The 15,666-nt window shown below is 36.5% G+C and overlaps 1 protein-coding gene across 2 annotated transcripts in view; it reads left to right on the forward strand.

Moving 5' to 3' along the window:
• The window catches only part of LOC137243743 (uncharacterized), a 128,811-nt gene extending 117,186 nt beyond the window's left edge, over window positions 1–11,625 (forward strand). Inside the window, exon 6 of one of the 2 annotated variants that reach the window (XM_067771797.1) lies at window positions 10,545–11,625. In XM_067771797.1, the coding sequence (XP_067627898.1) occupies window positions 10,545–10,769 (225 nt within the window). In that variant the 3' untranslated portion in view covers window positions 10,770–11,625. The remainder of the gene's footprint in view (window positions 1–10,544) is intronic. The other variant, XM_067771796.1, reaches the window with a different exon arrangement.
• Window positions 11,626–15,666: the final 4,041 nt, after the last annotated feature.

Here is a 15,666-nt window from a genome sequence, read left to right on the forward strand (position 1 = left end):
GGAACGATCTGGATCTACTTTATGAGAGCTGGCAGGACTAATATAAAACGTCTGTTTTGTTGATCGTGGTCAGTACAAATCACCTACCCAGATTGCGCATTAACGACTTCAAAATTGCTTCGTTCCGCGCACCTACGTCACAGTTGACTGCTTGAGCGAATGAAGGAAAGATAAAAAAACGAGCTAAAGGAAAATGACGTATGAATTGCTCATAAAAAACAGCTGATCTTTTGTTTACATGCGCAATGCGCAATCTTCTGTGTGTGATTTGTGGTGGTCACACACGTATGAATTGACTATTTTCCTTTAGCTCTTTATTCTCGCTCTTTTTTTTTTATTCGCGCCAGAGTCAACTATGACGTAGATGCGTAGAAAGAAGCAATTTTGAACTCGTGAATCCGCTTAGACGGTTAAGCGCCAATTAAGTAATACTGTTTTCACACGGAAACTTAATGATCTCATTTCACCTTCTAATGAAATCGTAAATTTTTTGCTTTCACACAGAAGTAACTGCTCGATTAGTATGAAGGATGAAATGTCGAGCGAATAAAATGACAATGCTATATTTATTTATTTATTTATTTATTATTTAAAGTCGACGACAAACTATGGTCGACTGCATAATATAAAAGATATATAAATATACAACTCAAAAGATACAATTTAAGATATATCGAGCTTTCAACAATGTTATATTACAAACAAAGAAATATTAATGAACATTACTATTTAATTTCAGAATATAATAATAATAAGAAATATGAGCAGAAATAAGATCTTATGCCGAAATCTTATACTGGCGGAATGCATCAGATTCCGCTCAGCATGATTTCGGAATGCAGTGGATTCCAATCTCCCTGTTGGAATGCAACAAGATTCCAATCAGCATGTCATGGGAATCCGGCAGTGCTAAGAGTAGTGTAATGAGGATACGCCATCACAAGGCATAAAAAAGTAACATGACCTGTGTTGTTGGAATGCACCGGATTCCAATCAGCTCGATGCCTGACCCATAAGATTATACTGCCGGAATGCATACGATTCCGGTCAGTGACTCATGAAAAAGCATGTTTTTTACGTTTTTGGAATGCACCAGATTCCAATCAACACAGTACTGTCTTGTTCCTTCTTAATGATACATGTTGATAAATGTTCCTCCATCCTTAAGCGAGATAGTTCCTGTTTTTTATCGAAGGAATAAAATGCCGGCAAATTAAATTAGCTTGTATCTCTTAAATTAGATAGGCAAGTATTGCATTACGTATAGTGGCAAAAGTACATTCAAGACTGATGCAGCTATACAAGTCATTGTAGTGCGCGCACCAGATAAGAAGAGGATTATTTTTAGCAAAGTTTCGTCGACAAAGGGGTAAATAGAAAGGAACGTAGTGTCTGGATACTCTAGGGGGAACCGCAAAAAACAAGCGGCTGAGGAGGTCCGCGGAATCAATTTCTCCAATAATGAGCTTATGGATGAACAATACCCCCAGTAATATTCTCCGATTTTCCAGAGTGGGTAAGTTAATAAGAAGAAGTCTACTTCTGTATGGAGGAAGGTGGAGACTTGAGTCCCAATTAAGGCCGCGCAATGCAAATATCAACAGACAATCATGGCGGAACGATACAAGGTGGCAGCATGGTGACATACCTATATACATAAATAAGAATTCCATGTACTTTGTTTTTATAAATTCGATGGACAAATGTCAAAATCGTACTGCGCCGGAAGTTGATGTATCAAATCAAATAAAAAAAGGTTATAATCAGCTGTTCGATGCGGCCACCTTGTATCGTTCCGCCATGCAGACAATGACATTTACTTTGACAAATGACATTTTTAAGCACTGAACACACCAAAAACTAAGAAACTGAACGCTCCCAACAGAGTTGCATTGTGCTTTTGGCTTCATTAGGCATTCGTTTAGCTACTAATACTAGGTACAAACACACACCAAATTGGCAATTTATACCATTTGGGCAATTTATTACGCAATTTATCATATAATAAATTGTAATAACAAATTGCCAATTTAAAAAAAAATTGCGTAATAAATTATTTCAAACTGCAAATACAGCCTTGTAAAGTGCGTTTATTGAGTAGATTTAAACGTCAGTTGTGCATGGCTCAACTATATGGTTGCCTCATCTCATCAGCTGATATTATTTTTTTCATTTCACTGGAGTAGGAAATGTCAAAAGAGGATAGCAAACACAAAATCAAACCAAAACATTGAATACATTTAGTTACAACACACAAAAATTTCAAAGTTTTATTTTTTCCATTCCATTCGCCTAATTCCAACACGCACATTTTGACATTCTGAACAAATGTATGTTGTTGCTGTAGAGATGGGCCAACCGGCTATCAAATTACTATTGTGTAAGCTAAATTGAGTTGTATGAACACCACTCAATTTAAATTGAAATTGCCTCAGTTTATTTTTCTGTTTGAACATAGTATAATGAAATAATTATAGATTCGAATTTTGTAGGGAAGATTGAGCTCAATAAGCGTCTTAATGTAGAAAACTGTCTTTATTATTCAATAAGCCGTCTGTGTGAAATCAGTATAAGTATGGTAAGAATGCGCAATCTGGGTAGGTGATTTGCTGATGGTGGTGTTCCACATTTTACAAATTTATTTTATTAACATTTAAATAGTTTCACACGTAAACAAACTATTTATTTTCCTTACATTTTCTTCAAGTTGTTTACTCTTTCCGTGTTTTTGCTGTTAAATATGGCGAAATCTTTTATGTGCACATATTTATTTCAGTGCTACCAACTCAAAAGCAATGATGACATGATACGAAACATATCGTTTCGTTCGAAATGATATCGTTTCGTTCGTTAAGCATGCCTGCAAACTTCATTCGTTTCCAAGAATGGGTCTTGAAGATCAGAGTTGCGTAAACCGCGCAAAAAAAAAATCCAAGAAAAGCGGTGCGTTTTCATTATTTTTCATTTCAAGTGTATTCAACTACATAAGCGGATCAAAAATTTGTAAAAAAGGTACAAGAAATAACAAAATTAAATGAGCTGTTATATTAACGCACGAAAAGAGATAAGTACATTTTATCTTAGCTATCAAAAAATTAAATTTCACGTGTAGTCACGGAAAAATTTTTAACGGGTAAAATAAGCTTTTTTTTGTATTTGTGATCCTGTGATTCGAGTTTTTTGATATCCCATTTGACAATCTTGAGTAAGTTTTCGGTGAAAGTCATAAATTAAACCTTTACCATGTAAAATACCCCAAAGTTATTCCGAAATGCCCAAATTTGATTTTGAGGACAATGTTATAACAAATGCACATTTTCACGCGCTCTCAGAGAGCGAGAAGTTTCATATCATGTCATCATTGCTCAAAAGTTGTTAGCTCTCAAAAAATCTACGACAGAAAATAAAACGAACAGAACTACTATACGGATCTGAAATAGAACCAGATAAATCACAGCGTTGTTGTTGCATTTGCATGTTAAATTTCTATCCGTATCTGGTTCACGCGTCAATACAGGGCCGGATTAACAAGTATGTAGAATAGGTAGTTGCCTGGGCTCACGAAAAATGAAAAAGACTTAAAATTTTCTTACAAACATAAAAATTCTAGAGAGTAAAAGAAAAATATAATCAGAACTGACAATAAATTTTACTCAAATAAATAAAACTCAATTGACCACATTCAAAAGGCGACGACCGAGGAACTAGACAAGGTTCCTAATTCCTAATTTCCGACTCATTTGACAAATTGTATGATAAATGAATGTATGTAAATGAATGTACTGTAATGAATTTGGTGATTTCCTGATATTTTTTGTACGGATCGTTAGAAGAGAGTTTAGTTTCATTCCGTGAAAAGTTCAATGATTTCGAAGAAAAACAAAACAATTATTACCTGGTGTAGGTTATACAGAAATCGTAAAACATACTCGTCGTAGAAAAAATTAACCTAATGACGGAAAAGCAGAGCTTTAGCCTCGCCATGCTTTTAGGACAAAAGGTTTCTTCGAAATCATCGACAATCTTCACAGTGAAATCAAACGACGTGCGAAAGTGTATGTGAAAGTTTCAGAGATATTTTGTTATGGTTACGCATTTTCGGTGGAAGCAGTAAGGAAGGCGGTCGGCATGATGTGGTGGTGCACAGTGGCTAGTCATTGTCGGCTGGGGCGGGTCCTTGCCAACCTTACTGCAGAAAACAGAAAAAAATTCCTATCATGCCTATCAAAAAACTCAGCTGTCAGATTAAAAAAGAAACTGACAGAAGCGCAAAGACCGCCTCAAAACGCCTATAATTCAAAATAAAACAACATCCGGCCGAACCGGATGTCACGGACAGACCGTTAAGATTACTTTCTTACTTACTTAATTGGCGCTTAACCGTCTAAACGGTTATGGCCGTCCAACAAGGCGCGCCAGTCGCTCCTTCGCTCCGCCAACCGGCGCCAATTGGTCACACCAAGGGAGTTTAAATCGTTTTCCACCTGGTCCTTCCAACGGAGTGGGGGCCGCCCTCTACCTCTGCTTCCATAGGCGGGTTCCGATAGAAACACTTTCTTGGCCGGAGCATCATCTTTCATTCGCATAACATGGCCTAGCCAGCGCAGCCGCTGCGTTTTAATTCGCTGGACTATGTTGATGTCTGCGTATAGCACGTACAGCTCATCATTAAATCTTCTTCGGTACTCGCCATCGCCAACGCGTAGAGGTCCATAAATCTTTCGAAGAACTTTTCTCTCGAACACTCCCAAAGCCGCTTCATCTGCTGTTGTCATGGTCCATGCTTCTGCCCCATATAGCAGGACGGGTACGATAAGTGACTTGTAGAGTATGATTTTCGTTCGCCGAGAGAGGACTTTACTTTTCAATTGCCTACCTAATGCAAAGTAGCATTTATTGGCAAGATTGATTCTTCGCTGGATTTCAGTGCTGATGTTGTTGCTAGTGTTGATGCTGGTTCCCAAATAAACGAAGTCTTTTACTATTTCGAAATTATGGCTGCCAACAGTAGCGTGGTTGCCAAGGCGCATATGCGCTGACTCTTTGCTCGATGACAGCAGGTACTTCGTTTTGTCCTCATTCACCATCAAACGCATCTTTACCGCTTCTTTTTCCAGCTTGGAGTAAGCAGAACTAACAGCGCGGGTGTTTAGGCCGATGATATCAATGTCATCAGCATATGCCAGTAATTGCACGCTTTTATAGTATATTGTTCCAGTGCGGTTAAGTTCTGCAGCTAGTATAATTTTCTCCAGCATCAAATTAAAGAAATCGCACGATAGGGGGTCACCCTGTCTGAAACCTCGTTTAGTTTCGAACGGCTCGGAGAGGTCCTTCCCAATTCTGACTGAGCTGATGGTGTTGCTCAACGTCATTTTGCACAGCCGTATAAGTTTTGCGGGGAAACCAAATTCAGACATAGCGGCATATAGGCAGCTCCTTTTCGTGCTGTCGAAGGCGGCTTTAAAGTCGACGAAGAGGTGATGTGTGTCGATTCTCTTTTCACGGGTTTTTTCCAAGATTTGGCGCATTGTGAAAATCTGGTCGATGGTAGATTTACCAGGTCTGAAGCCGCACTGATAAGGTCCAATCAGCCGGTTCACGGTGGGCTTCAATCTTTCGCACAATACACTTGAAAGGACCTTATATGCGATATTAAGAAGGCTGATTCCACGATTGTTGGTGCATTTTGCAGTATCCCCCTTCTTGTGGACTGGGCAAAGAACACTTAGATTCCAACCGTCGGGCATGCTTTCGTCCGCCCATATTTTGCTAAGAAGAGCTGCTGCATGCGCCTTACCAACTCCTCGCCGCCGAACTTGAATAGCTCCGCAGGCAATCCATCAGCGCCCACGGCCTTGTTGTTTTTCAATCTGGTTATTGCTATTCTAACTTCGTCATAATCGGGCGGGGGGACATATATTCCATCATCATCGATTGCGGGATCGGGTTCTTCATCTCTGCGCGGTGAATTGCTGCCTCCATTTAGGAGAGCAGAGAAGTGTTAAGATTCAAAAATTTAAATTCAAATTAAAAAAAAAAATAACGCAAAAAAAATACCGAACCGGAAGCGACCGGTTACCACTCTGAAAATCAAATAATAAAAAAAAGCTGAAAAATTAAAATAAAGAAGAAAAGGACCGAATATATAGAGGGACGCCGCGGGTGGTGTTGCGACGCCCGGTGCTATGCCCACTTTCAAAATCCATGGCCACCGTCGCACCTAAAATTCCGGTGGCCCCTTACCTGGTAACCCTACGTACCTTCTAAATGAGCCAGAACACCAGCATTCCCATTTTAATTACAAAGTTTATTCAAATTTCATTATTATTAACGTATGTATGCTACAAAAAAAAATTTTACGGTAGTACAGGTTTCTTAACCAGGGCTACCGCCTAGGCTCCAAAGCCAAAACAAGGCTGCTTATAGCATCGTCCCAAGACAACTTCAGAACAAAAAAAAATGTTGAGCTACGAGCAGCTATTTACGCTATGAAAATGTATGTAAGTGCGTGTAGCATATAAAGGGAGAGAAAAAAAATGATCCAACAGTTTCCCACTTTATTGGGCCGAAATTGAAAACGAAATCTAATAGGAATATTTAAGTCTGGCTTAGTTTGTCCTGTTGGGGGTTCCTTTCTTTTCTCTTACTTTTGCTCGTAATATTTCAAGCTATACCTATATTTATGTCACCGCCATTTTTTTTTGATAAGGGTTATAAACGCTTGGTGTGAGAAAAAAAAATGTAATTAAATGTGCTTATGGATAGTTAATATACTACATACAAAGTAAAAATTTGGTTTAATGCCCTTTTTTTTTTTTTGTTATTCACAAAACATATTTTAGGGCTATAAAGTTTGGATACAAATTCCAATAATTGGGGCCCCCTTACAAAATTATTATGTTATTGTAGTAGAACTTATTTTGAGTTTAACAAAATAGCAAATTGGTATAACGCATAGTATAATGACACTAATATGTAATATGTACTAAGAAAATTTGTTATAAAAGCAATTAAGATTAAATTTGGGGTAAATCATACTCCTCGAAGAAATCGTTTCACATATTCAAGTAAAACGTAAACTTTTAAATTCATAGTAAAATTAACGGAATCGTTTTACATGCTCAGGGAAAACGTGAACTTTTAAATTTATAGTAAAATTAACGAAATCGTTTTACATGTTCAGGTAAAACGTGAACTTTTAAATTTATAGTAAAATTAACGAAATCGTTTTACATGTTCAAGTAAAACGTAAACTGTTTTGCATTTACCAGTCAGTGCTGGTATTGTTTTGTTTTTTTTTTTTCTTGCTTCTAAGTTAATTAAACCTCTTTAACTTAACATTACGTTACTTTACTACAAGTGGATGCTGCTTGCTCTCTTTAACTTAGGTATAGGCATGTATGTATGTATTACATGTTAAGATTCTATACTAGGGTTGTAGCCTTAAATTTGAATATGTTGGTATATTAATACTATATGTTGTTGCAGTCATAAAAAAAATGAAAGAACAAGGTTTAGGCTACAAATACGTATATTTAGTCAGTATCGGAACGAACTCACCGCTTTAACCGCTGATATTCGTTGTCGTAATCGGGATGGCCGCAGGCCTAGGTTCGCTGCCCTGCGGTTGTTGTTGTAGCTGGTATTGTTACGCTGGTATCGTTATAGCCTGAATGGTCGTGGCTGATAAGGTTGCGGCTAGTATTGTAGCCGGTATGGTCGTAGCTTATAAGGTTGCGGCTAGTATTGTTGTAGCCGGTATGTCGTAGCTGATAATGTTGCGGCTAGTATTGTTGTAGCCGGTATGGTCGTAGCTGATAAGGTTGCGGCTAGTATTGTTGTCGGTGGTACCGCCTGCTGTTGGTGTTAACATTAGTGGCCGCAGGCCTATGGTCGCGGCCCCGCTACGTGCGTTGCAACTGGTGGTGGCGATACGTCTGGTGGTTGTTGCGCGCGTGGCTGGCGCTAATGAAGGTGTTGGGGGAGGTACTACCGATGGTGATGCCCGTGGTAATAGTAGGCGCCGTTGGTGGTGGTTGGCGCTTTGGTCCGAGGTAACCGAATGACCCGGGTGGTGATAAAGCTTCGTGCTGGCCTTTACGAGCCGGATGACTTGGCCATTTTGACGTTAGTTGTATTACGCGGCAGCGTACTGCTGGCCCTGGATGCGGAGGTGGTGTCGGACGCTTTTCCGCAGGTGGTAGTGTTCTTCGTAAACGTAGAGGAAGGGGTTTATCTCACTAGGTGTGACTGTGAACTCCGACCTACTTCAACTGGATCTTGGGTCAACACAACACAACCGGTGTAAGGTTTATTACCACCCAAAATTAGACGCGTAGAAGCGAGGTTTGTCGGAATGAACGGTTTCGGTACTTTGCGCTATCGACTCCTTCCTAGTTTCTGGGCATTTACCTGTTTACGCGCACAGCCGGCGAGGGTGTTTTGTGATGAGTTGAGTATCGTTGGGGAGGCGCAGTTGAAGTGAGCAATAAAGTTACTGAAGCAGTATATTAACTGAGCTTGACGCCTTTGCTGTTGAAATTGTGTCCCTAGGTGTTATACGATCCCTTATATATAATTGCAGGGCCGCCAGAAATTTTGCTCAAGCAATTTACCAACCTTCCTCCTTTTTTTCTTGCCGGAAACATTGTACAGGTTTACAAGTATGATATGTATGAGAGGGAAACAATTTCTTTCCCTTTCTAACACACGGCAGTTTGACATTTCGGTCAGTGTCAAACTAGCGTGGAACATGAATTTTGACACTGAACGAAGTGTCAAAATTACCGGTGTTGCTTCGTCGAAAGCGACACAGGGAAGCAAAAAAGGGATCGGAATATCAGATATGGGTTGCTGTGATGGTAAATTTTTTTGAACGAATTTAGTAGGAAATTTTAAGTGTACCCATATGGGTCCTTCAGAAAATTATAAAAAAGTCTTCAATTGGGGTATCTGAGGACGCGTAGTTATTCCAGTATTAAGAATAGAAACACGGGAGTTAAGTTTTTCTACCCGTTCAAAAGTTCTCCGCGAAAAACAGTTTGAAACCGAGGTCGACTGCAATAACCCGTCCAAAAAAGCGGAAAGAAAAATGAAAAGACGCGTTTTGTCCTGTTATCAATAGTCCAAAGGCGGAAAAGTATTCGAATTATTGGAAGCGAGGCAAAAATGCGTCTATTAATACCTCCCCGACGGTTTTGGTCGTGTTTTGGCAATCGTCCCCGGTAATAAAGTATCACAATTTGTTAATTATAATTATCCAAAACATATGGATTTTAAAGAGAGATGTAATTAAGTGCTCCTTTGAAAATAAATAAGGATATTTCTTTGTAATTTTGCAATAAAAATTTTACACAGTTTTCGTTAGCAGCTACTACACTTTTCTTGGACCTAAGAAGTACAACAGTGCCAAATAGCATCCACACAAAAAACTAACAAGAACAAGCATTTTATCAGGTGAGCGTGGCTGTGTATGTGCGCGCTGCTACATATCCTACTTGTAGACCTGTACTATGGCCGGAAACTCATGGCAATTTTCGATAGTGATGGCCGGTCGGTTTTTTTCCTTGTTTTTCGATACTTTTTATCGCAACTTTCGCCCCATCACTAGGTGTGTTCGCGCGAATACGTTCCCAAGTGGACCGTAACCGTAGACCCCGTAGCAGCAGACCCTAACAATTTGCATTTATCATCAACTTTTCTCTAAGTGAAGGAGACCTCCACGAAGCTTTAAATAACTTAGTTCGTTTTTATTCTAAAGATTTTGGAGAATTTTTCATTGAAATGAAACAATTCCAAAGTTACATGAACTCCAGATACACTGATGCATAAAAAACTCATAGTCATTTGTATAAGATTATAATGGAAGATCAATTAGCCGATGTATTTGCTAACACAAAAATAGCTCTTTAGATTTTTTAACATTAATCATCACAAATTGTTCTATCGAACAATCCTTCTCGCAATTAAAAAGAATCAAAGCTGCTGAAAGAGCTACAACGCGACAAGAGCGACTCGAGATGTAAGGTATACTTTGCATTGAGTCAGATTTATTGAACAAAATCGATATTGATGAATTTGCCGGAAAGAAATGTAGAAAACGACATGTTTAAGATGTAGATATTAATTTTAGTGATATTATTACATCGTGACAATAAAATTTTTATGAAAGGTATAAGTTTGTATTTTTCAATCGAAAAAAGAAGGGAACGGACGTGAAAAAAGGGCCCCCAAATTGATGGTTGCCTAGGGCCCCGTTGAGGCTTAATTCCGCCCTGCATCAATGGAACGTTACTAATGAGTTGCGTGCTGTCAACTCTCAAAGCACTGGTCCAGATCGTTCCAGTGTGATTTGATAGTGATCAAATGGACTGTTTTGTAATTTAACAGTATGGTAGTATGGTAAATAGAAAAGCATTTTTGTATAAGAATCCGCTCATTTGCATAGGCTCAACATTTATTTGAAAGTTATATATATTTTTTTTAAGTTTTTATTAAGATTTCAAGTTATTTCTTCTTTTTGTTATTTTGTGGAACACAAGAGCGAAGCTTACAAACAAAATCAACATCTACTGAAGCTATTATTTCATGTCGATAAACCGTTAATGGGTCTCACAAGCGAAGGCAGTACTTTTGATATTGCAGATACTGAAACAAATTGTAACTCGTACGAGGATATGTATGATACATATAGTGATACGGATTCTGATTCTGATGATAGCGATTATTATGATGATGATGAAGATGATCTATTTTATTACATATGATTTAAGGTATATGTATGCTTATCCTAAAAATTAATACATAGATATATATACATATATTTATATAAATAGTAACCTTGTAAAAACATATTGATTACTCGGACTATCCATGTAGTATTAATATACAACATTTAGATGTCTGATTCTCAAAGTTTTTTAGATATTATGAAAATATTCGGAACTCGGTTTTAAAATTCCCAGCCCTTATATAAAGAAAATCAAACCTCGTCTTAATATTTTATAGACTTATATATAAAGATAGATATGTCTGAGTAAACAATACCTATAAAATTGATAATGAGAAATTATTTTATCAAAACTATATAGTAATCTTATTTGCTACTTTACAAATTTGATGTAAATTTGCATTAAAGCAGATTGCGCTAAATAATTTTCAACTAAATATTTTGTATTTATGTATATAAATCGAAATAATATGCTATTTTGAAAATTAAAAATAAATACATATTGAGACGAATATTACCATCTCTAAGCTGTTACTAAGTAAATGCACATAAACACATTAATCATCATGTACATACATACATACATACAAGCAGCAGAGAGATACTCGCAAACGCATGTTACCATCAGCCGAAGTAGTACTCACATATACACACGCATATTGTTACACACTACAAATGCACGCTCGGACGGCTGGTGACCAGGTAGAGGATTCTAGAAGAGGAAACCTGTAGACATTTGGGCAGAGAGTATAAAAGCAGCACAAGCTAAGTAGTCATAATCAGTTTGATTTAAGCACTCTATTAGTTGCGAAGTTAAGTTTAATTGCGAAGTATTCTTAAAGTAGTCTAATAAATACCATTTTGTAATACAGAATATTGGAGTATTTTATTCAACATATAAGCGGAATTTCTCTAAATTCGTCACAATATATACCTTTTAGTTTTGGTTAACGCCAAACTATTTTGTTGTGGCGGCGGCCTTATTGATCCACAAAGTGATCATGAATTTGCCCCAAACTAGCTGGGAACTAGTTTCGGATTACACTGTTACTTAACCCCAAACATTTGCCACTGCTAACATCGTTAGGAATTGCATCGCTCTTCGTTTGTATTTGTACGAAGCTGCGCGTCATGGTTTTTTCGCCAGAGCAACTATACGATTTTTATTTGCACTGATAAGTTTTGACGGCACGATGCAGAAGAATTGAAAGTTTTTTATCTTTACCTTACGCTTTCCGACAATTTCGTTTTTCAACTATTTCATTTTTTAAACTTACCAAATGCTTTTAATATCTACAATAAGTGAAATTTGCCCAATGAAGTTTAACACTTGCCGAAATAAAATTTTTAATAAAATTATATTATCAGTGAGCCTTAAAGTCTGGAATTGCAGCTTAACTCCAACGCAAATATTACCAGAAACAATATAATATAGAGACATTGCATAGACGAAAAATCGTGTGAGGCAAGCTTCACAAAATTCTAGTAGGTCACATTCACCACTTACCACAGCAGAATTTGTTAAACTACCACTGTCTGTATTTGTTATTTAATAATTATTTGTACACTTTTTATTCAGCTAATGTGTTCAGAATTTTAACTTTTACTCACTAAATCTCAAATCAGTGTATTTCTGTGTTTAAATTATTTTAAAAATTGTGTTAAAGTTTTTGGTGTGGTGAAAGTGACCTACTAGAATTTTGTTACGCTCCGCTGCTTTCCACCGAAGTTCGCGCATGCAATATCTTTATATTCAAAAATTTTTGATATTACTAGCTTTGTATATTTTTCAGTAACAGAGTATTAAAAAAATTTTGACTGAATTATTACTGGAGTGATTGGGTGGGTGTTACTACATCTACCGTTGAGTGGAATATCACTCTACCACGGCTGCCGTTTGCATAACGCCCTATCTCAGCTTAAATACAATACATGTTTACATTATGTGTACCGTTTATGAAAATAAGTCTGAGATAGGGCGGTTTCAACCGAATTCTGAGATAGGACGTTTTGAAACAAATTCTGAAATAGGGTGTTTTTTGAAAAATATTTTGATAGGACGTTTTCGAACGGTCATCCAATATAGGGTGATATTCCACTCAGCCGTCCATATATAAAAAAAAAAATATAAAACATTTGAAAATACTTTCATGAACTCAACTCTCGGGTAAATTCTGCAAACATGGAATATGACTATTACGTCATAAACAAATATCATTATTTCGTATAATATACGAATGTTGAATTAAATTTTGAATAATTTAAATTTCATACTTCAATATTTGTTTATTTTCGTAGCATGAAACTGTTTTAAGTTATTCGCTATGTTCTTAATTTTTAAATTTTGTTTACATGTTAATCTAAATAAAGATAAAGAATATTGTGTTCGCCTAAATACATACTATGATGTCCAAATTGCTTGGTTATTACTTAAAGGGCCAATTAAACTTCCTTAACCCTAACGCCATAATCGTAACCATCTCCATTGTGATCGATTAATGGTGCCATAACCTTAAACATCTGACATTTTCATAAAAATGAGGAAAACGCAAAAAATTACAAACATATTCCACAAAAAGAAGTCTCTTGTCAAAACGTATCCAAAACAATAAATAAAATATACAAAAAGTTAATAAATTCAACAACTTAAATATTTTTAGGTTATTGATATGGCGAAAAACCAAAAACCAATTGGTTGGCTATGATATGGTTATGGCGTTAGCGTTATGGTATGGCACCATTAATCGATTACATTGATTTCCATAAGGTTGGTTCGATCAGCTGTTTTATCTGCTTATGGATATGTCACCATTAATTGTCCCTTAAGTTAGTTTTGGATTTCTCAACGAAAAATTATCGATATTTTATCATCATATTATCGATTTGCCACTAATTTCTTATCGAAGTGTTATCTATATGTTATAAAAAAAGGTATCGATTACTTATCAAAAATTTATCGATATGTTATCAAAAGAAAAAATTTGTTTGCGTTTGGAAACTTATAAATTTGTTATCGTGGTGTTACCAATTTGTTATCGGTGTGCTGTAAAAAATTTATCGATTTTGTTATCAAATTTTAATTCGAAAGTTATCGATTTCTTGTCGGAGTGTTACCAATTCGTTATCGGCATGTTATCGACTCATCGGTTTGTTATGAAACATACTACCTACCTATAAAAATTCAATATAAAATCGATGACACATCCGTAACTTTTCGATAGCAAGCCGATAAGAAATCAGCAAGAAGACGATGACAAAGTGATAACAAATCGATAGCCAATTGATAACAAGCCGAAAATTCGACGATAATAGTTCGCTATCCATAATATAGCGATAAGAAGCCGACGAAGCTCTTCTCAAAGAGCCCAAAACTATTTGTTTCTGGTAAAGTTACCTCTGTTTTGTTTTAAATTCAACATTAGTTTCTTAGACGCACACTCGCATGTTTACAATTTTACGGGTTCTTGCTACTCACGACTTCTTTAACTAATTTTCGTTAATTTATGAAAAAACGTTATGGAATTTTATAATGAAAATCTTGCGAACCAATTTCTCAAAAGTTTTCGAAACCGTTAAAGTAAAGTATTTTAAAGTCCTCACGAAATATATTCTGTGAGTTTTCGGAAACATTTTGAGTTCCAATCAATTTTGGTTGAACAAAATAGAGGTTCAAGGTCTTTGAAGGACTTTGAAGAGTGGTTGAAATTTTCCACGATACCAAGTATGTATAAGTTTATTATTTATATGAAAAAAATCTAAATCCCCTCGGAAACAAATATTAAAAAAAAAATTTTTGGAAATTTGAAGAAATTTTATTAGACTAACCTTGATGGGAGTAAAAAACTGCATACACAAAATAGTTCCAAACATTTTTTTTCATTTGAAAAAATTTTCCATCACTAAATACGAAAAACTTTATAAACCAGTAGTCCGATTTAAAAAATAAATGTCATTTTTACACGTTTATTCAGTTACAATTTTTATTGTTATATGTTTAAACTTTTTCATTTATTTTTATTTTGTAACAATTTACGATTTTATTGTACTATTTCCTACTTTTGAGTTGCAGAGCGCCACTTCTCCCCAAAATCTTCAGCGTTCCGGGCCACTTTCTTGGTCCCCTTGATTTCCCTTTGTACCAAAGCCCAATATCTTTCGATTGGTCTTAGTTCTGGGCGATTCCGCGGATTTGCTTCTCTAGGCACTAAAATCACATTATTTATTGAGTACCATTCCGAAGACAACTTGCTGTAATGGCATGAGGCTAGGATGAACTGGCCGGTCCATGAGGACCTCACATAGACTGATTGAGTCCGTAGTGTTGAGGCATGAGGCTAGGTTCGGCCAAAAGAATCCTGAAACCTTATGCTGTCTTAGAAAAAGCTTCAGGCTTTTCTCCAAGCACTCTTTAACATACATTTGCGTGCTTCTTTCGTATCTAATTTTCGGGAAAGTTTTGTCTGTCTTTTTGTTTTGAACTTTTCGTCCACATTACCCCGCGAGTCTGCAGTGTAAAATTCTTGGCCTGGAAGCAGCAACTGTTTTTTTGAAAAAAATTGTTTTTAATTTTTTGGCACGCTGCTTTGCTTCAATGTTCTTCACAGCATTTCTGTCTGGAACTTTTTATACTCAGCTGAACAGAGCTCACAGAGTATATTAATTTTGTTCGCATAACGGTAATCCGTAACGGCATAAACTAATCGAGATATATATGGACTTCTATATATCAACATGATCTGGGCGAAAAAAGAAATTCATTTAGCCATGTTCGTCCGTCCGTAAACACGATAACTTGAGTAAATTTTGGAGTAGCTTGATGAAATTTGGTATGTACGTTCCTGGGCCCATCTCAGATCGCTATTTAAAATAAACGAAATCGGAACATAACCACGCCCACTTTTTCGATATCGAAAATTTCGAAAAACATAAAAAGT

Source organism: Eurosta solidaginis, chromosome 3 (assembly GCF_040869045.1).
Source record: "Eurosta solidaginis isolate ZX-2024a chromosome 3, ASM4086904v1, whole genome shotgun sequence".
Lineage (NCBI taxonomy): Eukaryota > Metazoa > Arthropoda > Insecta > Diptera > Tephritidae > Eurosta > Eurosta solidaginis.